Raw genomic sequence first — 23,983 nt, forward strand, 5'->3', positions numbered from 1 at the left:
TTCTAAAGTATATGATTCTAAGATTGAAACAGTAAGCCAGAGTTATTTTTATGAAATAGATTATTGGTGTATTAAGCTGTTTTTTCTTTTGCAGGACGAAAGTCTCATCTAAGAAAAACTTCTCATAAAATTCCACCAAAGCCAGAGACAGTAAAAAGGCTTCAAAGTACACAAGTGTGGAAAATGGAACAAGCTTTTTATGAGTTTGTACAGGAGCATTTTGAATTTACAAAGAACCAAATATTTGAAATAGTTGACGGTGCTTATGTGGAGAAAGGAAATCTTTTTCATTATGAGAAAATACGGCCAAGATGAGAATGTATATAATTTGAATATATGATTGTTTACAAGAACATATCTTACAATTGAAAACATGTAAACTTTTTTAAAATTATAGTAAATCAAGAATATTCCTATATTTTTATCCCTTTTTGCAAACATATTCAGTTGTTCAAATTTACTTTATATTTTATATTTTTTCAATCATTTAACCTGGAAACAGATTTTTTGTTTAGAAGAAACTATTGAAAAGAAAAATATTTAGATTAGTGTGCCCTCTGCAATTATTTAAAAAAAAAAAATCACAAGTGGAGAGAACTCTTGCATTAAAAAGTGTTACAAATTAAAAGATTAAAATGACTTTTGATAGAACTAAATGCCCATAAAGTCCATTAATTTTGAAAAATAAGATTGTTGGGCTATATATTAAAATAATGAAAAACATGTTTGTTAAATTTTATCAGTGCAATTTATTTATTGGCAAGTACCTGATTGTATTAACATGAAGTTATTAGTTCTAAGCTTCCATGCTGGCTATGAGAGCTAAATTTTCATAATAATTGAATTACCTAACAGTGTTTCAGGTTTGATTTACATACTTCCTGCAATGAAAGGGAGATTATCTAAATTAGCTTATCAGTTTTAATTACTAGACATATTCTTGCTGATAAATAATCTCAGGTTCTTACGTTCAGTTCACTTATCTCAGTTATAGGCCAAAAATTCAACCAAAAAAATGTTTAGGGTTATGTTATATAAAAAGAAAGAAATTAAAAAATTTTATTTTACAGAGAGGAACAGGTTTAAGATGAAGGGTTTGCACAGGGCTGTTTTTGGTCTGAATACCGGCTGATTATGTGTACAGAAAACATATTTAAATGATTAATTTATAAATAGATAATATGTCTTTTCTTTTATTTATCGTATCTTCTGATTGTAAAATGAATTTTCCAGAAGATAGTCAACTTTTTTGGCCTTGAATAGAATTGCAGAGGGGAGATATGCCCAACTATTTTTGACCGACTAGGATACTGAACTCTTAACAGATAAACATCTTTCCATGGCCTTACTTTCACCACACTCTACAATGTACCTATAACATTGAGTCAATAGCCTTCAAACATGATCAAATCTCATGGTTTACCAAAGTCTGACAAAAGTTTTACCAAAGCACGCTGCATAAACATATTTGTTTAAAATGACTGTGATGTTCCTTCAAAATGGCACTACAATATATTAGCTTGTCTTTTATTATATATATTTTTCAAAAAAGCTAAGACAATGGTGTTTGATGCTGTCATCTGGAAATTGACAAATGATAACGGTAGATTGTTTGGTGTGTTTCCCTGAAGAGAGGCTCATATGAAATTGTTGTAGATTTTATTTAATATATTGATGTCATTGAATCTTTTTATATAGGTAAATAGTTTAAGATGTCCTGTATATTGTATTTACAAATGGTCTAAAAATGCCATACAAAGGTTATTATCAGGTTTCAAATTAGCTTGTTCTATGTGCGTTTTCTCAACTTTCGTTTCCTCTTATTATCATTGTATTATATTTTCAAAATCATTCAACTACGTGAAAATGTGCTCAGTTTTGCTTTTGAGATATTTTAATTATATAAAATTGTCAGTTTATATTATCTGCCTCACTTAGAAAGGAATTGGATAAAAGTTTTTTTTGTTGTATCATTTCATTTTGAACAGCATTGTACATCAGTGTAAAAATTCATGTTTTATTTTTTTTTGGTGAAAAATCAATCAAACATATATTATATAATTCATAGTTATTTAGCATTATTTTGTTGAGGCATTGCACCACCTTATTATTACATGTAGATAGTGATTTTGTTAAGTGTAGATTTATTTATTTTCTTCATTGATTAAGTGAAATTATTTTAAATCTGCAGTTGAACTGAATGTTAGAGAAATTATGAATAGAATATAAGCAATATAAAAAAGTAGATTGGTTTACCATAGATGTTTCATTATAATACTTTATTTTGATTGGCTAACAGCAATCTCGTGTCATATTGAAATTAACATTAATTTCAAAATAAAATATAACATTCATAATAACACGAGCTTTAGCGCTTCATACAAAATGTACTTCAGTCAACGCTTTTACAACCCTATAAATTTACAAAAAGAAACATTCAATACTTATAATTACATTTTTTTGCTAGAATCATGAAACCATGATGTCTATCAAGTTCTTTTATTTACCTTTGCACTTAATTTCAAAAGCTTGTGTTATCATGATGCTTTTTTTCTGGTAAAAGAAAGATAACTCTAATTCAAAAATGGTTGAAATGCAAATAAAGTATATGTTAGGGATCATCCATAATTGTCAACCATTTTCCAAAGTGTACAAAACATACACTTTTTCAGACCCCCCACCCTCCCTCAAAAAGTGTTCATCAACCATTTTCAGATTTCAAGAGAAGAATCAGTCATTCTTAATAAAAATCCTGTCTCTTATATTTTAGTTTAATATAGAAATTTGCATTGAAAAAAACTAAAACATATCTGACTGTTTTATTTGATGACATCTATCTGTGATGCTTGTGTTTTGTCAGAATAAAGAATACAAAGATAAGTGTTTCCCCTATCACACAGTGGGAATGGTAACTCCAATAAAAAAAGGGCACCTAGAGCATGCAAAAGATTGACAAATGGGCACATAAATTATGCTATTAAGAATCAAAGAAAGGGAAATACATGGTTATATTGCATTGGTAAAGTATGGACTGACAGTTGTTGATAGAATCAGAGCTCAAGACAGCAATCAATAAAAGTGTAATGTTTTAAAACATTTTGAGTTTTTAAATTTCCCGCCTGTATTTCTATTTAAAAGGTCCGGTCGATCCCTGTAAATATGCCATTCATGGCACTTTTATTGTTTATGTATATATACTGTAACGTGTACATATATTGGATACTTTTTAAGTTAAGGTTAAACTTCATATTGAGGTGCTCCTAATTAAAGGAGGGTTATACTAAGAAAAATAAGTTTACTTCTGGTTTACTGGTTTACTATTTTGGAATGCATTACAAGGAAATTAATCGAAGGACCAGTTTAAAATCTTTTCACAAAATGGCGGCTTGTCAAAATCAAAACATTCAAAGAATTTAGTGTTTCTATCGATTTTGTGTAAATATAATATCGAAATAAATATCAAGTGAAAATAATAAAGAAGAAATAAGAAGAGAAACACACCCAAGCCAATTCTCGGTTTTATAAATCGACTTTTTCTACGGAAACGATATAAATTCCGGAAATAAAAAAAAAAGCGTACGGTAAAAATGTTGATTTTTTAACCCCCTTCCCCCAAGTGTACGTTTTACACACTTTGGAAAATGGTTGACAATAACAGACAATTATGGATGACCCCTTATGATACTTGTATTGAAACCTCTATTAAAATGTATTCAACACATGGAAGTAGTCTAACCTTTTTTTGGTCCAATTGCTGGTTCCTTTTTAATCAACTCTTACTCTGATATAATAACATAAGCATTATTGTGACATTAGATATGTATAGGAAAATTCATGAATGAGAAAGTGGTCTCTAGATTTTACTTTAAAAATCACTCAGCTGTAATGGCCACATAAATTACACCATTTAGTATCATTAAATTTATTTTCTCTGATTTTCTATTTCAAGTAGTGTAGAACTGGTGTATGTTTTTTAGCCAAAATAAGACTTGCCTTTTTTACGTGCCATATGTAAAAAATAGAAAATTGTATAGTTATTTTATTGTACAGTGTATCTTCTTTGGTAACAGGTATTACTTTTTATTTGTAAAATATTTAAATGTCTACTAATGATTATTGTCAGCATGTGAACATACTGGTTAGATACATGTTATTATGTATATCATACTGAATTGTAACATACATGACCTTAGTTTGTAGATATTTACATAATATACTTTACACTTGTAATGTATTTTTAAATTAAAACAAAAACAACCTTTAGTTCAATCTAAGTCAAAATCAGGTCTTTTTTTAGCTGGCTTCAAAAGTATGAAGTATTCTTATATATTAAATGTTAACTGTCTATAGATTTAGATAAGTGCATTAAATAATGCATGATTTTATAAACATATGAAAAGTTAAATGCAAAAAATTATGTGAATGTGAACATTTTCTATACACCTAGTGTTATACCTCACATCTCTTTTTAACTGTAAATTAAAGATAAAAAAGTAGTGCATTTAGTTTAGTAGTTGTTAAACACGGAACAAAATTTAAGATTAATTAATGCAATTTCAACAAAATGCCAAAAACAAATTAAACTGTCAGTTTTAATTTTTCAAAATCTATCGCTGCTGTAATTTTTATGACAATGAAGAATTTCTGAAATTGCAGTTTTCATATTGGAAAGTTCAACTATTTTTCATTAACATTGCATTGCCCTCACTGTCCTACAAAATACATCAGTTTAAATACACTTAACAATGTTTTCTATGTTGGATATAAACTTCTTACATTTTTAAAAAATCTATCGATAAATATGTGTGTATAATTTAAATGATAACTGTATATAACTCTTCATCTTCGCTAATTTAGAATTACGATCAAGTCTTCTCTTTGCCTCACCAGAGAGGAGGGGAATGGATCTTAACTCTTGCCTAGCTAGACAGAATGTGACTAGATTGTTATCATTGTGTCACCTGAAAGGAATGGACTGGTTTGTATCTTTGGCTCACCAGAGGGGAGGGGACTAAATGGTATTTTTGCCTCACCATAGAGGAGGGACTAGATCCTTAGCTAGCGAAGATGATAACTCTTGTTTTAAATGATGAATGGAAGTATGCATAAAGAAAATGAAAATAAGGAAATATATAATGGATAATTGAAGTCAGTTGATCCTGACGTCTAGAATGTGTGTGATGGTTGTTGTATGCACTAGTATGTATACATAGGTTGTGATTTAATTTATGTCATTTTTGGGGAACAAGAACAAGATGTAAAAGTTAGTTGTATTGTTATGAATGAAGTGTGCAATAAACTTGATAAAAACTGTTGGTTTCTTTTTTTAAATCAAAGTCATATGCATAAAAAAGTCAGTAGTGGTTCAACTTAAATGAAAAATTATAGTTTAACAAACAGCCTTCAACAAAATTCCTAAATGACCAAAAATTTCTTCAAGATGTGAAAGGAGTTTAATCACAGACAAGGTTCCTATCTTGATAATGGGCACAAACAATTGATAGATTTAACTTGTATTTTGGGTTTTTATCCCTCTCCCTGGTTCAGTAGACAAACAAACATAAATTCAATGAAAAGCACAACTTATACAGTACACTAACAAACAAAAAACAACCCTAAAAGATGTCATATTAAACAATGCTAGAAATAACTGAAAACAAACTTAAAATACTAAAGTTGCTGATATAAACCATAATGTCCTATACTGGGATATTAAGTTGCTGTACATCAGAGTAGATTTCATGATATAAAGTACTGGAAGACAGGATTTTATAAGTCAACTTAAATCTTAAAATTTGGTCTCGTGTTCAGAAATAGGCCAAGTTGTTTGTTAGAAAATCACATAATACACGTAAATTAAGACAACCTTATCAAAATTAAATATCTGCACTCGATTTAATTTTAATTAAGATTGAAATTAAGAGGAAAACTGGAATTACCAAAAAATATTGTACTGTACAACAGGCATCACATGACCAGACTCCTAAATAAGAGTACAAATGAAGACAAAACCATGGTCCAGGCAAACATTTGGTAGGGTTTAACCAGTTTATATGCACAGATTCCCCCTCTGTCTATATAGACCCTAAAAGTACTTATTTAAGTAAAACACACTATAAAATATCTACACCAGCTAACAGAACAACCACTTACTTGAACAAGGAAATAAAAGATGACAGAAAATATCGAAAAGGAGCCTCAAAATGTGCTCGTTTCTTCGGGAAGCAACTAAGGTAGCTGTGATATTAGTATTGTAGCTTTAAATAAAGATTAAAAGACTTAAAAAATGCTGCAGTTTGGGAAAAGAGAATAACACCAGTAGGATTTGTTTTCTTTATGATGAATTTATTGTCTAGCAGAAGTTGCAGAAAGCTGGACATAGGGATAGTGATCAGGCAGCATTGGTGTTGACTTAGTTCTCTAAAGCTTTATATTTTAGGTGAAAGACCTGGATGCTTCATACTTTGTATATAGATGCCTCATGTTATAAAGTTTCCATCTACCATATGTTCATTGTCCTTGACCTCATTTTCATGGTTCAGTGACTACTTAAAAATAGTTGGGATTTTTTGTAATGTTAATTTCTTTCTGATTATAAGCAAGAGGATGACTATAGGTTGTGAATTTGAAACTGAATAAAAAAAATTAAAACAACCAAATAATTAAAATCAATTGTCAGCTACAACTGGAGAATGTGAAATACTTCTGTGCACAGTGCAATAAATTTAGTTGAAGTGTACCTGACGGTTATTCTAAAGGTAAAATGTTGATAGCAACTTTTAAAATTAAATTCTAATCTAAGGCATCTATATTCATGTGAACAAAAACTTAGACGTCATGTAAAACATCTTTGTAAAGATAAATTCAAGATATTCTACTTGTATCCATCTGATGAGTAAAGCCTTTTTCAACTTACTTTTATAAGTTGTTGTAACATTGCACTGTTACACCAGTCCCAGGTAAGGGGAGGGTTGGTGCCTCCAAACAGGTTAACCCCAGCTACATTCTGTATGCACCTGTCCCAAGTTAGGAGCCTAGTAATTCAGTGGTTGTCATTTGTTGCTGTGTAACATTGCTTTTCATTCATTATTTAGTTTTCTGTACTATGTGTTATGGGCTTTGATCATTGTTGAAAGTGGTACAGTGACCTATAGTTGTAAATTTCAGTGTCATTTGGTCTCTTATGGAGAGTTGTCTCACTGGCAATCCTACCCCATCTTCTTATTTTCATATCTAAATCAGGACCATAAAATATTTTATGCATCTTCCAAGATGATAGTGGTAATGTTTTAGTTGAAAATACTTCCAGAATTTTTTTTATCAACAAGTCCATTTTTTGTATAATTTGCAAAAAGACCTCACTGAATGAGACAAGTATATCCCTTTAAAAATATGACAGCAGTTGTAAAAATAAATAAAAAGTGTGAAATAAAATTTATTTTCTTAATAAACAAGAAAAATAGTCTACTACAAAAATATTTTCAAATATGATAAAAGCAAACATGTATATATAAATTCAAAAAGTGAAGATAAATGTACTAAAGTGTCCATTTACTTGTATTACACATAATATTGCTCATTCATAAAAAAACAGAACTCTGAATATTTGAAAATATTGCAAATATGTGTAACTAACAAACATTAAGTATAAATAATAATACAAACTAAATGCTCAAGGTATGAAAGACAAAACAAAACAATTTCTGTGAACCATTATTATTTGGAAGGATACATCATTTTGTTTATTTTACACTGGTACAAACAGTTTAAAGAAGTGTATATTAAAATAGGCTTACCAGTCTTCAAATATCTCCCATCTAATGCACACTGAAATTTCTTCAAAGTGTAAAACAATTAAGCAAAAAATATGATTTCCAAAAAAAAAGATGACAAATTGCAAGATAGAACAATTCAAGTATTTTGGCCATAAAACAGTTATCATTTAAATATCTACATGTACATTGTACACCACTACATGTACATATACTAGTGATAACTGCAAATATAATTTATTTTGTGAAACAAAAATATTTTTAATAGGAATAAATTAAAACACATGTATACAGCCTACAATAGCATCTATCCTTTAGTGATTTTTAATTGATTCCTGATAGCTTTTAGCAGAGCAAACTCGCAATGGTTCATATGTCAATTATACATGTATATAACAGTCCTGTCTTAGGAATGACTCTTCAGTAATTACTATCATTACTTTTACAAAATAAAATGTATGGCTGTAAGTGCCTTTTTAATGCTGTTTCCAGGATCATTAAATTAGTCACAATTGTTTTTATCATGAGAATAGTATAACTATTTCATCTTAATACTTTTCATTTTGGCACTATAATGGTAGTTAAAACAAATTTGGCTGATCAACAAACTACTGTAAAATACCGCTTTGAATTAAATATTTTAAAGAAGAGTAATATTTTTATGAGCAATAATATCATGAACTTATAAAATAATGTGCAGTAATTAATACAATAAATTGTATAGTAAAACATTTGACACTGTAAATAAAAAGCACGACTATGGATGTTTTTAACGACCTGACTGGCTATAGCCCTATACAGCCATTGCATGGTCTGTTAAAAAGCGCTACCAAATAGACACATTTCTATATAAAATATTGGTAAAAAATCTTCACCACAGAAATTTTAAATGCATTAGTGGCATACAAATATCACTTTCAGTTATATACCGTAAGTCTTAACAATGATACACATCTAAAAACACAATATCACCTTGCTTATATAAAAATAAATAGTAAATTGCTTTATAAATTGAGTACAATGGGTTTTTATACATATTTTGTCATATAATTTTGCTACTAGAACAAGAATTAGTGCTTTCATTTCTTTTTCCAGTTGTATACCATTTCTGCCAGTTTTCCTGACTTATGGAGTCGTGGAATCTCTCGCCATCCTCCAATGTATTTACCATCTATAAATAGCTGTGGAACCTGAAAAAGACAATTTTTCATTAATATACTTGAAATTACATTGGACATCAACCAATGTGATAAAACAGTACATTTTTTTACTTTACATAAATACAAACTGTCCTTTATTTGACACAGGGATCACAATCTTTTTAGCCGTGATGGTGTGCCACGTCTTAATTTCTAGTGCCAAGTTAAAATTCCCTGCGCTTTTATATTATACACTGGTAATATGATATAAATATGATTTTATAAATTGCTAGATATACATGTAGGATACATTTGGTTGAGATGACTTTGAAATTATGGGACTGAATATTTTTTTTTATTATTAATTTCTTTACCTTTTTTCCATGTGGTTTTCCAAAATTTAAATAAATTTGTCAGAAAGCTCATTGGAACAATAAAATCATAGATTGCATACATTATCACACGAAAAGCAATGTAATAATTTATATATAGATTCCTGCAATCTGGGGAGCCACAGCAGGTGTTTCCTCTCCCTGTTTAATATGTCCCTACAAGAGTGGTGAACACAAACTGTAATTACAAAATGTCACATTCTGTTTGTGTCTGTTTAAAGTCAGAAGCTTGTACTTCAGTGGTTGTCATTGGTTGGGTCTGCTTTTCTGTTTTTCATTTATTGTATTTTTCATATATTATATAGACTGTAGTTTTTTTTCGTTTGAACAGTTTCAACAAATATGATTTTTGCTACCATTAAAATTAAAAATTATGAATTTAAAATTGGAGATTTGATGATTTATTAAAGGCAAATTTAAGAACATTTATCACCAACTTTATGTGCTCTCTATATAGCTAGCTCTTTACAAATGTCCCCATTGCCTGATTGGTGAAAAATGTCAATAAGCAATATTTCAGAAAATAAAAGAGATACAGTGTACATGTAAATATATTATTTTTTTCGATTTTCAGCGAGTTGAACATTTTTGACAATGTCTTTGATTTTCCTCCATGCGTTAATTCAGCCATTGTCATAAAAACAACAACATAACGACTGAATTATTTAGGTTAGGTCAGATGGTGAAGATGAAATCATCTCTTCATAAATTTTATGGACGCCATCAGGAGTTGGTTGGCCGTTATGGAATAACCGTTTCACAGATGATATCCGATATGTTTCTTATATGGTAACTACAATCCACTTCCCTTTCATGAATGTGACCTACCGAATTAGACTATTTACAGGGTTTGTAATAACATGATCATCATGACGGGTGCCACATGTGGAGCAGGATATGCTTACCCTTCCAAAGTACCTGAGATCACCCCCAGTTTTTGGTGGGGTCATTATTGCTTAGTTTAATTTTCTATGTTGTGTCTTTTGTACTAATATTTGTCCGTTCTTCTTCAGTTTCAGAAAACCATCAACATACAACTGTACTGATGTTTACTTTCCAGCACATGCCTGATAATTTTTTTTCCAAATTTATGTAGAGTACTGTCGGGTATTTTCGACCAGAGGCAGTTTTTCGACCACCGAACATTTCGGGAGCGATTTCATGCACGCGAGGCGTTGTTTCCGCATCCTTTCCGCGTGCAGATCTGCAGAACTAAATATTTGTCATGGAAGGTTAGGTTAGCTGCAATTCACTGAAAGAAGTAGTAAGTAACATAATTTGTAACGGTTGTCGTGGAAAATCTTGCCATGCTAAAAACAAGTATTACGTCATGTGTTAAAAAATATCTGTCTTTCAACAAATGATTTCAGTAAAAAACACCTACTGTTCAAGCATGAAAACCTGATGACACTGTTCGCTAAATTCCTGGGAATAAAAATGAACACACGAATGAATAAATCAGACGCATTTTAAAAAATATTTTGCCGATAATCAACTTATATCCCTTTCACATGTATTTCGCCTATTTTCGACCAGTCTTGTGTATATTTTGTGTTACTATGGACGCTTTGTTTACGTTTTTCAAGGCTACAGTGACGTCACAATATAAATGACGTAACGAAATCCGGCACCTTGTTAGATGAAGAAAGATAAGAAGTTAGCAATATCCTTTAACTCTACTTTCCGCTATATAGATGATGTTCTTTCACTAAACAATTCAAAATTTGGTGACTATGTGGAACGCATCTATCCAATCGAACTAGAGATAAAGGATACTACAGATACAGTTAAGTCGGCTTCATATCTTGACTTACATCTAGAAATTGACAATGAGGGTCGGTTGAAAACAAAACTTTACGACAAAAGAGATGATTTCAGCTTTCCAATTGTGAACTTTCCATTTCTAAGTAGCAACATTCCAGCAGCACCTGCATACGGGGTATATATCTCCCAATTGATACGATATTCCCGTGCTTGCATTTCCTATCATGATTTTCTTGATAGAGGTTTGCTGCTCACAAGGAAGCTATTAAACCAAGAGTTCCAAATGGTGAAGTTGAAATCATCCCTTCGTAAATTTTACGGACGCCATCATGAGTTGGTTGACCGTTATGGAATAACCGTTTCACAAATGATATCGGATATGTTCCTTACGTCGTAACTACAATCCCCTTCCCTTTCATGAATATGACCTACCGAATTAGACTATTTACCGGATTTGTAATCACTTAAGCAACACGACGGGTGCCACATGTGGAGCAGGATCTGCTTACCCTTCCGGAGCACCTGAGATCACCCCTAGTTTTTGGTGGGGTTCGTGTTGTTTATTCTTTAGTTTTCTATGTTGTGTCGTGTGTACTATTGTTTTTCTGTTTGTCTTTTTTATTTTTAGCCATGGCGTTGTCAGTTTGTTTTAGATTTATGAGTTTGATTGTCCCTTTGGAATCTTTCGTCCCTCTTTTTGTATAGACAATTATATGGACCGTAAAAGGGCACACTGAATGAACAATATCACGTGCACCACTATAATTATTCACACAAAGAAACACTTATTTTATTCATCTGACAATGTGATCTTATCAATACAGGTCACGACAATTAATTTAAATTTGCAAATCCCGTGCAAGCAGTTGTAGAGGTTCATTTTTTCTTGTGAAATCCGCTTAAAACAGGTAATTCGAAATTTTCAGAAACACAACATTGATTTTTCTTAAAGCCTGCATGCCTGAATAATATCAGTTGCTGATCAAAACTTGTAACGTTCGTGTGATTACCGAAACGGTATCACTTTGAGAAGTTAAATGGCCGTTTATCTCCACTTACGATGGCAAAATAATTATCAATTAAACACTTCATGAACAATTGATTCTGGGGTCGAACCATAATATAATGTTTTCAGTGATATGACAGAAGGAAATTAGAAAGTGGTCGAAAATGTCCGACCATGGTCGAAAATGTCCGACCGTGGTCAAAATACCCGAACATGGTCGAACATACCCGAATATTTAACAACGTCAAAATAGTCATTACTAATGCAATTATCAAAAATTAAGTATTGTTTCTTCGACGAAAATAATGTCCAATATGTAAAGATGTTCACTTGGAACGTGAAGATGACCATTGTTTTTTCTCTGACGTCACAATCGAATTTACCGTTAAGTGGTCGAAAACTGCCGACGTTGCCCTATTTATGAATACAATTAAACATAGATTGTCAATTTTTTTGTATTCCATATTTTTGTATATTTGTTATATTATTATTGACTGTTTGTCTTTTTCATTTTTAGCATTGAACTCCAATGACAGTTGTCATTTTATTTTCAATCTGTGAGTTTGACTGTCTCTCTGCGTATCGTTCGCCCCTCTTTTAATAAGGGGACAAAGTCCCCTATTACAGCAGAAAAATCAATAAAAAATTTTTTCTTCTGGAAACCCGAAATTTTCATTGTACATGTAATTGTTGTACTAAATTAATGAACTCAAAATCGTTGTCTGCCTCTATCCTTATTGTCTTCAGTCCCGTTTTATTGGATATATATTGGGGTAGTCTCAATGAATAGAAGCTAACATATTTCTTGTTAATTGCGGTGATTGTAGATTCTTGTCAGGTGTGGATTAAGGCGGTTAATTTTTTTTGGGTCACTTTTTTTAATTCCTGCATTTGCCCAGAACGCAGTAATCTACTTATTGCTTCCGGTCTCCTTGTCACGAGACTTTGAGTAGTCTAGTTAAATATAGGAACTAGAGGAACACAGTACTAATTTCCTTTTTAATTCTTTGTCTTTGGTATGAATAAACGTTACCTGATGATCCTGTTTCTTTGTTTACATTGAACATGACGACATAACTTAAATAACGTCACAAGTAAAATCCCTAACAACAGAACCAAAATCGGAAACGTTACGGTATTTCTGTTTCTTTTTTAACAGATTTTGAAGTTACAAAAAAAATTTCATACATACTTCGTCCCCTTTCACAGGTAATGCATGCCTCATATTATAGTATAAAGATCTAAATTGTTCAAGTTTACAAAATTTTACCAAATTTGTCTTCAAAAGGTCGAGTCTAAAACTTGACCTTTAGCCTAAGGAATTTTGGGATGTCATTTAATTTGTAAGAGTTTCAGTCCGTGCTAGAGTAGTTCATTTCTATATGATGTCAGCTAGTTAACTTAAATCAAAAAGTTGGTGCTGTTTGTTAGTCTGACATATAATCCCATAACACATACCTCTCGAGTATCAGACAAACATAAAACTTGGAAATAGTTCTCAATCTGTGTGCAATCTTGCCTCTTTTCTATTTCAACCACCTCATAAATATCATGTCCTAAGTTGAATTCTGTAAAAATGTTTTTTGCAACATTGCAATCAGGGTCAGTTGACTTAGAGAACAATAAAACTTTTCTTTGGGCTAGCTTTTTGTCCACAAAAGTTTTAGCACCTGCTCCCGCCATATTGCAATGTAGCGTCTCAAATGTCATAGATACGATCTTGGTCACACAAACGCTTCAAATAAAGTTTACCCAAGTACCTTTACGTTACTATTTACCAACAAGGACGAAAATGTACTGAATATAGTGTAACAATAAAAGTATTTTACACTTTTGGTATTTAGCTGAATTTTGACTCCGAATGACCCAAGAACTACTCCGAATCACCTTTTGACATTGTTTTGCTTTGACCTATTTCGGCGTGTTGACGTTAAAAAGATGTACAGCAAAAAAAAAAAAAAAAACAACAAAAAAACACCCCATTGCTTGAAAACCTAAATAAATTTATACAAGACTTCATTATCATATGTAGATTAAAGCTAAACATGAAAGAAACATAGCCGTTTTGTGTCCTTTTAGATCATTTGATTGACCATTTTCAATTTCAAGATATTTGTCAAGTGTACACCGCGGGTTATTCCGTAGTATTTGGTTTAAACCATTCGACTTCTCTACCTTTACTAAGATAGATATAAGAAGATGTAATATGAGTACCAATGTGACAAATTCTCCATCCAAGTCACAATTTGTAAAAGTAAACCAGTAGAGGTCAAATAATTTTTAAAACGGTCTTCAATTCGGAGCTTTGGCTCAACGTTAACAGTAAGCTATAAAGGTCCCAAAAAAAGAATAGACAAGTGAAAAACTATCCAAACAGGAAAACGAACGGTCTAATTTATATACATTTTGTGTTTATACAAAAACAGTTTTTTTTTATCATACCATTATAAAATATAAGAGAAGAACATAACCCGTACATTTAAACCAATACAAAGAAAACCATGCTACGAAAAGAAACAAAGTTTTGATGTCTTTTTCTGAGATTTCCTACAAAGTGTAGTCTTAACCCAATCTGACCTCCATCAATCGAAAGCAGGAAAATATAACAAAACCCACTGATAATAAAGAGGTCCCAAAAAGAAGAGAAGAACATAGGGACAAATCATGAGAAACCAATCGAAGAAGTTTGTAGTAACATAAACGAGGTTAAATTTTCAAATGAAAGGAAACTTTACAATCAGATACATATGTCAAGCAAGAAAAGCAAACTGGCAGTACAACCCATTGACGGGATGCATAAGTACCGAGCCACGCGTATGGATTAAACACTAAAGATTAATATTAAACAAACAAAATAGTATAACACGTAATTAGGATGACAAACCATATGAGGACCTAGAAACTTTAGTAAAGACCGTCATGTACTATTTGTGAAGTTGATGCGTATTATTTATCAACAAGGTCTTGGTTTTTCCATGGAAGTATTATATTGACCCTGTCAATATAATACTTCCATGGTTTTTCCGATGAATTTTTCTAGAAAAAAGGAAGAGCATTTTTGTGACATGATCCTGGTTCATCAACTTACTGCTCAGATACTGGGGACGTTTTGTATTTGCTGTATTTGTTTTGTACGAGCCGACCCGTATTTGGCAAAACTTTTAGGAATTTTGGTTCTCAATTCTCTTCAACTTCGTACTTTATTTGGCCTTTTTATCTTTTTGGGAATTGAGCGTCACTAATGAGTCTTTTGTAAACGAAACGCGCGTCTGGTGTATATACTAAATTTGGTCCTGGTATCTATGATGACTTTATTTGTAAATTATGAGTAGCAACTGCAAGTTCTTAAATACCGAATGAGTTGGAAAATGTATATTCCAAATGCAAGAGAAGTTGGTATATTGATACTGAGGTGGGGGAAAATCGATAATTTCAAAAATCGAAACCGGCATAGATTCTGGTCATGTGATGACCGCTTATGATCGTTTCGGAGAGCAAAATGCCAGTAAAGCTAGGTACTTCCCTCAAAAAGCAATAATTAAAGAAATGCTAAAAAGTTTAAACGGTGACGATAGTGGATATCCAAAAATTGGCAAAATCGAAAGAGAGGGGAATTAAACCAACAAGGAAATGTAAAATACTCAGGGTGGTGTTCTCGAAAGTATCCTAAGATTCGTCCTAAGTCATAGATAAGACCAATTTTAGGATAGACTTATGATCAATTTAGGACACTCTTTAAGTTGTGTCTCGAAGCTATCTCAGACGTATCTTATGTTAGGACGTCATAAACATATCCTAAGTCGAAATTTTAAATCCTCAAATTTATTTTTTGATAAAACATTTAATAATGACTAAACCAATTAATACAAGAGGCTGTCACAACGACAGCAAACCGGATTTATTAATATTTATTTGTGTCCTGGCAATATCACAAGAACCATTACTGATGAATGGTGAAAGTGAAAATCGTCAATATCAAATTTGACCTCCATTTTGTCATCAGTATCAACATATTAAAATTTGAAAAGCTTAGATTGAATGGTTCATGAGTAAATGCAACAACGTGAATGGAAACACCATTTTACAATTTTTCAAGAACCATAACTCCTGAACGGTAAAAGTCAAAATCGTCATTATAGAACTTGACCTCTATTTTGCCATCAGTAACAACATATAAAAATTTCAAAAGCTTTGGTTGAATGGTTCATGAGAAAATGCACGGACACGACTGGAAACACCATTTTTCAATCTTTCAAGAACCATAACTCCTAAACGGTAAAAGTCAAAATCGTCTTTAATAAACTTGACCTCTATTTTGTCATCAGTAACAACATAATGAAATTTGGGAAGCTTTGGTAGAACAGTTCATGTGTAAATGCACGGACACGACTGGAAACTCCATTTTTCAATCTTTCAAGAACCATAACTCCTGAACGGTAAAAGTCAAAATCGTCATTATTGAACTTGACCTCCATTTTGTCATCAGTAACAACATATTAAAATTTGGGAAGCTTTGGTAGAACAGTTCATGCGTAAATGCACGGACACGACTGGAAACTCCATTTTTCAATCTTTCAAGAACCATAACTCCTGAACGGTAAAAGTCAAAATCGTCATTATTGAACTTGACCTTTATTTTGTCATCAGTAACAACATATTAAAATTTGGGAAGCTTTGGTAGAACAGTTCATGCGTAAATGCAGGGACATGACTGGAAACTTTATTTTTCAATCTTTCAAGAACCATAACTCCTGAACGGTAAAAGTCAAAATCGCCATTATTGAACTTGACCTTCATTTAGTTGTCAGTAACAACATATTAAAATTTTAAAAGCTTTGGTCGAACGGTTCATGAGTAAATGCACGGACAACATTTGATTGCCGCCCGCCCGCCCGCCCGACTGCCCGACCGCCCGCCCGGCCGCCCGCCGTACATCCCCAAATCAATAACCGACATTTTTGTCACAAAAATCCGGTTAAAAATTGTTTAGGAATTTTATAATTACAATTAAAGAATTAAATCCATGATTTTAAATGTAATACTTAAATTATACCAAAAAGGATTGTAATTTAAACTGGAAAACAACTTGTTTTGAAATGAGAATTGAATTGGTAGTGTAATCGTAAAAACGAAGTTCAAAGTTTAAAATCATGCATTATTTCTTTATATACGAGTCAAAACCGATGGTGCGTTTCATTTCATGTTAATCTTCAGGTAAAAAAGTGAACAAAAAGCGAAATCCAAACTTTATTATGTTATGATGAAGATAGGATGATCATAAGTAATACACCTAATTAGGTGTCCTAAATAAAGTTAGGACGAAAACTGAGATATATTGTAAATTAAGAGAGCTTCGAGAACACGACTTAGGATAAATACCTGTCATAAGATGGACTTAGGTCCTAGTCCTAAGGTAGCAATACACAGTTAGAAGTTTAGTTTCGCATTATGGCCCCTTTTTTAAATATAAAAGTTTTTGTACAATAAAATTGATTTTTAGATAATTGAAGAATAATATAGCCTTCTTAGTGGGTTTATATGAACATTTAGATTGTTTTTAACATGTTTTATAGGCCATTTATATGACTGACAGTCCGTATTTTCCTATCCGTACCGTCCTTAGGTCCATAAATTATTGTAGTGTTTATCAACAAAGATTTTGCGCTCGATCTTTTCAATTCAATTTTATGGAAAAACGAGCAGATAGGCATATGATTTTTTTTGACCACTTGATAGATATAAACCTATGGATTCCGGAAAGGTATCACTGCAATTGATTGAAATTTTCCTTTAGACCAAATTTTGGAGACTTTTGTGACATGTTCACCCCCCTTTATTGCTATATTTTGTATCTAAGAAATGCAGATTGTTGCCATGGTTACACCCAAAAGGGATTATATTTCACCCTTATGACCACCAGAAATCAAATCTATGGAAGATTCTCTTTCTATAAGTATATACATGCATAACACACACATAAAGCCTTCTTTGTTAGACAGGAGGGGAAAGAGGGTGTTTAAAAACTATGAGTGTCAATTTTAAGTTTTTTCCTAACTGTGTATTGCTACCTAAGATAGCTTCGAGAACACCACCCCTGGTCAGAATGAAGGATTATGTTCCGAATAATGAAGAGAGTATATAATGTGAAGAAAAGCGAAAAATAGTTGAAACTAGACGATTATTTGCACCTATTAGTAGAATTCCAATTCTGAAAAAAATACTGAATTATACCCAGACCAATTAAAAAAAAAAAACGTCTAACAAAAACAGCATAATATTACAATAGTAAAACCATCTCCCGTAACAGGGTATTTATAAAATACATAAAAGTATAGATATAAGAGTACTCGCAGTTATCTCAGTACAAAAATCTATAACAGTCGAGACGATTTTTATTTTGAAATTATCAATACCTTAGTAGCAATATACCAACTTTACCTGCATACATTTCCCAACTTATTCCGTAATTAAGAGCTTGCAGATGCTACTCAGACTTTGTAAAGTGTCACAAGTGTATGAGCAGATAGTTGATGAAACAGGGGTATGCCAAAGAATGCCACATCCTTTTTCTAAAAAAGTTCATCGGAAGACACCAAGACCTTGTTGATAAATATTTCATATCAACTTCGCATATACTACACGATGGTATTGAAGTCAAGAATCTAGATAATAACTATGGTTTCAATCTTAATAACGTGTTATAGTATTCTTTTATTTGTCTTTCTGAATCTTTCTTTCTTTCATTGTCCTAAAGCTGGAAATAAGGATACTTTGATGGTTTTAATTCTCCTTGTACCAAATTCAAATCCATATAGAGTCTTTCGGTGTTCTTATGATATTATATGTATCAATGCTTATTATAAGACTATAGTCATGGAACTATGATAGAAATATGCGAGAAAAAGACTGTGTGCTTGTATAATCCATTTGTGTTAAGCGGTTCATAAAACACTGAAAATTTTATCAGACTATTGAATTGTTTTTTTTACATAAACGCTTGTTATTGTTTATTTAAGATAATATACAAATTTTCAGAGACAATTACCTGTGAAAAATTCGACTACCTTTTTGTTAATCTTTTTATCTCATATATTTTAAAATTGCTCACACAGAACGGCAAGCTATAATGGGCCCCAAAATGATATTTGTAAAACAATATATAACAGGAAAATTTGTTCTCACGTATTTGAAGACACAATTATAAAAAAAAACAAAAAAACAAGAAGGTGTTCTGCGAAGTTTACTAATATCTACTAGTATATAAGATGTAATATAAAAGGGAATTCCATATCGTCTGTGCCATTCTGGATGGACCTATCTAGTAAACACTCCCTGTGAAATATAAGAATTACTTGTTTAAGAAATTAAGTGATATACAATGAAAAGTATTGTGTTATCAACGAAAAATTATGAGATATTTACAAGTCTTTATGGTTCGTCAATTTTTCTCAAATACTGTTCACCAAGTATCTATTGAAATATATATTGTTTATTTTTTAACAAGACTCAAAACAAAAAAACAACTTTTTTTTTCATTACTTGTTTTTTCGTTCCACTTATTTTTTCTTCTAGTCTTGTTTTATTTCTAAATTATAGCTATATAAATGAAAAAATCAAGAGAAGCAATTTCGCTGCGTTATAAATCGTATTTAAGATTTGCCTACGACTAAAATAAAATTATCAAGTTAGATCGTACTATACCTTTCTTAGGGCGTATCCAACTACCGCCTCCAATTCCTCTACCATATGTCAACCAATATTTACTACTACCGGGCCAATATCCTCCATATCCGCCACCTATTCCACCGTATCCACCTACCATTCCTCCGTATCCACTCATTCCACCGAATCCTCCCATTCCACCGTATCCACCCATTCCACCATATCCTCCCATTCCACCGTATCCACCATATCCTCCCATTCCACCGTATCCACCCATCACTCCTCCGTATCCGCCCATTCCTCCATATCCACCCATTCCTCCGTATCCGCCCATTCCTCCGTATCCACCCATTCCTCCGTATCCCATTCCGCTGTATCCATATCTACTGCCTCCATACATCATTCGTCTGTATCCACCATATCCCATTCCCCCGTAACCACCGCCCATTCCTCCGTATCCCATTCCCCCGTATCCCATTCCACCGCCGCCCATTCCTCCGTACCCCATTCCACCGTATCCCATGCCTCCTCCGTATCTGCCGCCATATCCACCATACCATCCTCCACCTTTACAAAATTTAAGACAATTTTAATTATGGATGAGATTATCTAAGTAAACTTACAGTGAAATATATAATCTCAAATTGTTTTGTAAAATACTAAAAGTATAAAAACGACATTTAATGTGCATAATAGTCAAGTTCTTTAAAAACTAATAATTTATATTAAGTTAAATCGTTTTTAATAAAATTTACGATTTAGTTCAATTTGATAAAAAAATGTCCTGATTGAAGTAAAAAAAAATATATCACAAAAAGTATCCTACCCTTCCAATTTAAAAACTGTAAATAAGAATTAATACTTAGAAAGTTTCTCTTCAGATGCCATATTTGGTTTTTCTGGTTTCTGTCCCATTAACTTATATCCAGATTTCTTTTCATTTGTTATTTTGTATTTCTCCAAATATCAGAGATCAATTCTTATCCACATTTTCTGTTTATAAACAATAAACAAATGGAAAAGCAATTTGCTCTTTCATTATTTTTACACAAAACAGATAATTGTTTTTCTAAAAAAAAAGACAATTTCATCGTAATATATAGACAATCTCGATTTTCAGGGAAGTGCATCTGAAGCTTGTTTGTATAATTATAATTAAAATGATTTGAAAATACAGACTGTGTACTTAGTTATTGAATATCGCCAATTAAAAACATATAAATGCATTGAAGTAGAATTGTGTAATCTACCTAAAGCGCACATATGCTCTATAACAAGCATATTAAACAGGAGAGGAAAGAGTGAATAACATGATTTTGTATACGTAAAAATATTTTACCCAATTTTCCATAATTAGCAGCTGCAACAGCTATGGTGATTAGAAGAATTAGCAACTTCATCTTTATCTGTAAACAAAAGAAAAAAATAACCTATAGTTAAGAAATACAAAACACAACGTTGAATGGAAAAAAAATGGTTCATTACTCGAATGCATATCAACGCTGGGATTGTACTTTTTCTCAACCTGTTCCAACGGTTATATCGAAAGCTCTTTTATTAGTTGTACTTGACTTCAAAAATGCTATGAAGTTGATTTCATGTTCACCGAGTTTGATAGAACATGTGTCATTACGAATACTTGACGACCGGATGTTGGAGTGTATTGAAAACCAAAAATCCCAAAACAATTTTGCTAATTCTGACTTTGGTCATCTTCGTCTGAAGATGGAAAACCGTATAATCTTTTAAAAGATTTTTACATTTTTGTTTGTTAAAAAAGCAAATCTAAAGTAAATAACCGCATCAATTGTATTCCATGTCATAATAGACGAGTGAAATAACAATTAAAATTAATAGCTTTAAACCAGAAAAAAGTTTATAAAACCTAAGCAGTTTATATTTTATTCTTTCTTGCTGTCTTTAACATAATTCAAACATTTTTAAATTTTCTAAACCATATCTATTTAAAGAAACCCTACCATCTATCTGTAGATACCGTTCCCAGGAAAGTTTGTATTGAAACTACATTTCAATGCCATATTTATATCCCTTATAAAGAAAATGCACTTTGAATCACATAATAAAAAAAAATTGACATAAAATTTGTTAACACAAGTATCCACAAATTTTATTGACTTATAACAATACTAATGGACTAGTCTTACAATACAGTTCATGTTTAATAAGATTTATTTAATGTCCATAGACCACAACATCTTATGAAATTATATAAATTTGATTGAAAAACTATTTTTTGGAAAGAATAAATTTCTAATTTTATATAATGATTAAAACAATGGCTATTTTTTTGTTTTATTGTGTAACAATATTACAGGTTCTTATTCAGTCTAATTCAATTTTTTTTTATTTTTTCCATTTCGTTTGATTACACAAAATTCAATACAAATTGATTGTCAAAGAAGTATTGTAAATTGTAAAGCAATACAATTATTCAGTTTCAGGTAATATGTAGAAAAAGAGTACTATTAGGATATGACAAAATACAAAAATTGGTCTCACCTAACAAGGTCGTGGTTGGTTGTAAGGTAAAGATATGGACATCTTCATCGTCACTGCATCAATGACATTCTTAAATCTTTACCATCACACGAAATAAGGCGACATCAGTGTTAGAATAAAACAATGAATCAAGAAGAGACAATTACTTGCCAAAAAAATAATCTAATGGTACAATAAAACTAAGTTTATTCTTCAAATAACAACTGGGAAAGTCTATATGAATGTCGTAAGTTATTGTTGTCAAACTACTTTTTATATGTACTTACTTTGTATTTTCAGATAATATTGTTTTCCTTTCTTGACATGGTTACAGAAAGACAAAATATTCACATTAATGAATGAACAGTAACAATAGCACCTGGAAATCTAAAATTAGCACCTGGAAATCTTTTAAGTCTATTACAACAGAGAAAAAGAATAGAGGCACAACTGCAAACAGAGTAATAAAAAATCATGTTGTTTATAATAATGCACCTAGTTACTGAAAGCGAAATGAAAAATCGATCTTAACAAGATGATATGAAATAATCTAGTAACAATTATGTTTAACATTATATTTGAGTGTTCTGACTTCAACGCTTATTATTATTTTGATATACATATAAGGGGGCCGCGGTTGCCGAGTGGTCTAAGTAGTTACTACTGTAATTACTAGCCAGTCAACACTGCGGTTGTGAGTTCGAACCCCGCTCGTGCGGGTGCATTCGACTCCAAGGTTGGTGGATTTCTCCGGACACTCGGCTTCCTCCACAAATAAAAACATACAGCCACAAAATAGCCTTAATGCGGTGCTTAAAAGTGGCGTTAAAACAAGAAAAATTAAAATCAAATCATTTCGATATATTGTTTTCTTCACAGGGGATATGGAGTAAAAAAAGACTCGTGTAACCAATCAAATTAATTGTAGGATAAACCTCAATATTTCACTCCAGATACTTTAAAATCTGAGGCTGTATTTAAAGTTGATATTATATCAAGCAATTGCTTCGATAGATGAACAATTTACTATTTGAAGCCCTGAATAAAATACAGAATTCCAATGCTGAAAAATGTATTTAATTTTTTTCATTTCTCTCATTGCTTCACACCAATTATATTGAGAACATTGAGAAGTGCGAAAGAGAATGAATAATTAACTAAGTAAGTTTTGCAATACATTCTATGACTGAGAATTCCGCCTGTTATCAAAATATCAAAGCAAAACAGATAACAAAAAGTTTGCTTTATGAATAGAAATAAAGTCGAATGAATTCAATTTTAATGACACCAATGTGTAAAAAACAAATCGGACACAATTGGTAAAATAACAAAATAGGGGTGCAGCAGTTCAAAGCCAAATCCCGAAAAATACTGAACACCGATGAAAATTGAAAACGGAAAGTCTCTAATCAAATGACAACATCAAAAGCTAAATATTACCAAACGAATAGACAACAATTGTCACATACCTGACTTGGTAAAAGCATTTTCTCATGTAGAAAATGTTGGATAAAGCTACTTTTGTTTTAGCTAGCTGCACCTCTCACTTGTTTGACAGTCGTATAAAATTACATTATTTTGACAACGATGTTTGAACAAAACAAACAGACATAATAGGGATAAATGTAAAAAAAAGGATACAGCAGTCAACGTTGTGTTATTATCTTAATCACTTTAAAAACAAATAGATATATAAACAAACATTTAACATGACACAACAACACAATGGTGGCATAGAGCACCGTAATA

At 31.6% G+C, this 23,983-nt stretch overlaps 3 protein-coding genes across 4 annotated transcripts in view; 1 reads left to right on the forward strand and 2 right to left on the reverse strand.

Moving 5' to 3' along the window:
* Nucleotides 1-5,313, forward strand: part of LOC139511530 (heparan sulfate 2-O-sulfotransferase 1-like) — a 52,984-nt gene extending 47,671 nt beyond the window's left edge. For both annotated transcript variants that reach the window (XM_071298348.1, XM_071298347.1), the window contains one exon: nt 95-5,313. In XM_071298348.1, coding sequence (XP_071154449.1) covers nt 95-315 — 221 coding nt within the window. In that variant the 3' untranslated portion in view covers nt 316-5,313. The remainder of the gene's footprint in view (nt 1-94) is intronic.
* Nucleotides 5,314-7,422: 2,109 nt separating this feature from the next.
* LOC139511506 (uncharacterized) lies at nt 7,423-13,827 on the reverse strand. The gene is made up of 2 exons (XM_071298298.1): nt 13,532-13,827; nt 7,423-8,962 (listed from the first exon to the last, which is right to left on the reverse strand). Exons 1-2 carry the CDS (start codon nt 13,781-13,783, stop codon nt 8,852-8,854), a joined length of 363 nt encoding a protein of 120 aa, XP_071154399.1. The 5' UTR covers nt 13,784-13,827; the 3' UTR covers nt 7,423-8,851.
* A 5,564-nt stretch (nt 13,828-19,391) lies between these two features.
* Nucleotides 19,392-23,721, reverse strand: LOC139510734 (keratin-associated protein 19-2-like). Its single transcript, XM_071297258.1, has 4 exons — nt 23,704-23,721; nt 21,075-21,141; nt 19,775-20,302; nt 19,392-19,405 (listed from the first exon to the last, which is right to left on the reverse strand). Exons 1-4 carry the CDS (start codon nt 23,719-23,721, stop codon nt 19,392-19,394), a joined length of 627 nt encoding a protein of 208 aa, XP_071153359.1.
* Between the last annotated feature and the right edge of the window lie 262 nt (nt 23,722-23,983).

The sequence above is a fragment of the Mytilus edulis genome, chromosome 2 (assembly GCF_963676685.1).
Source record: "Mytilus edulis chromosome 2, xbMytEdul2.2, whole genome shotgun sequence".
NCBI lineage: Eukaryota > Metazoa > Mollusca > Bivalvia > Mytilida > Mytilidae > Mytilus > Mytilus edulis.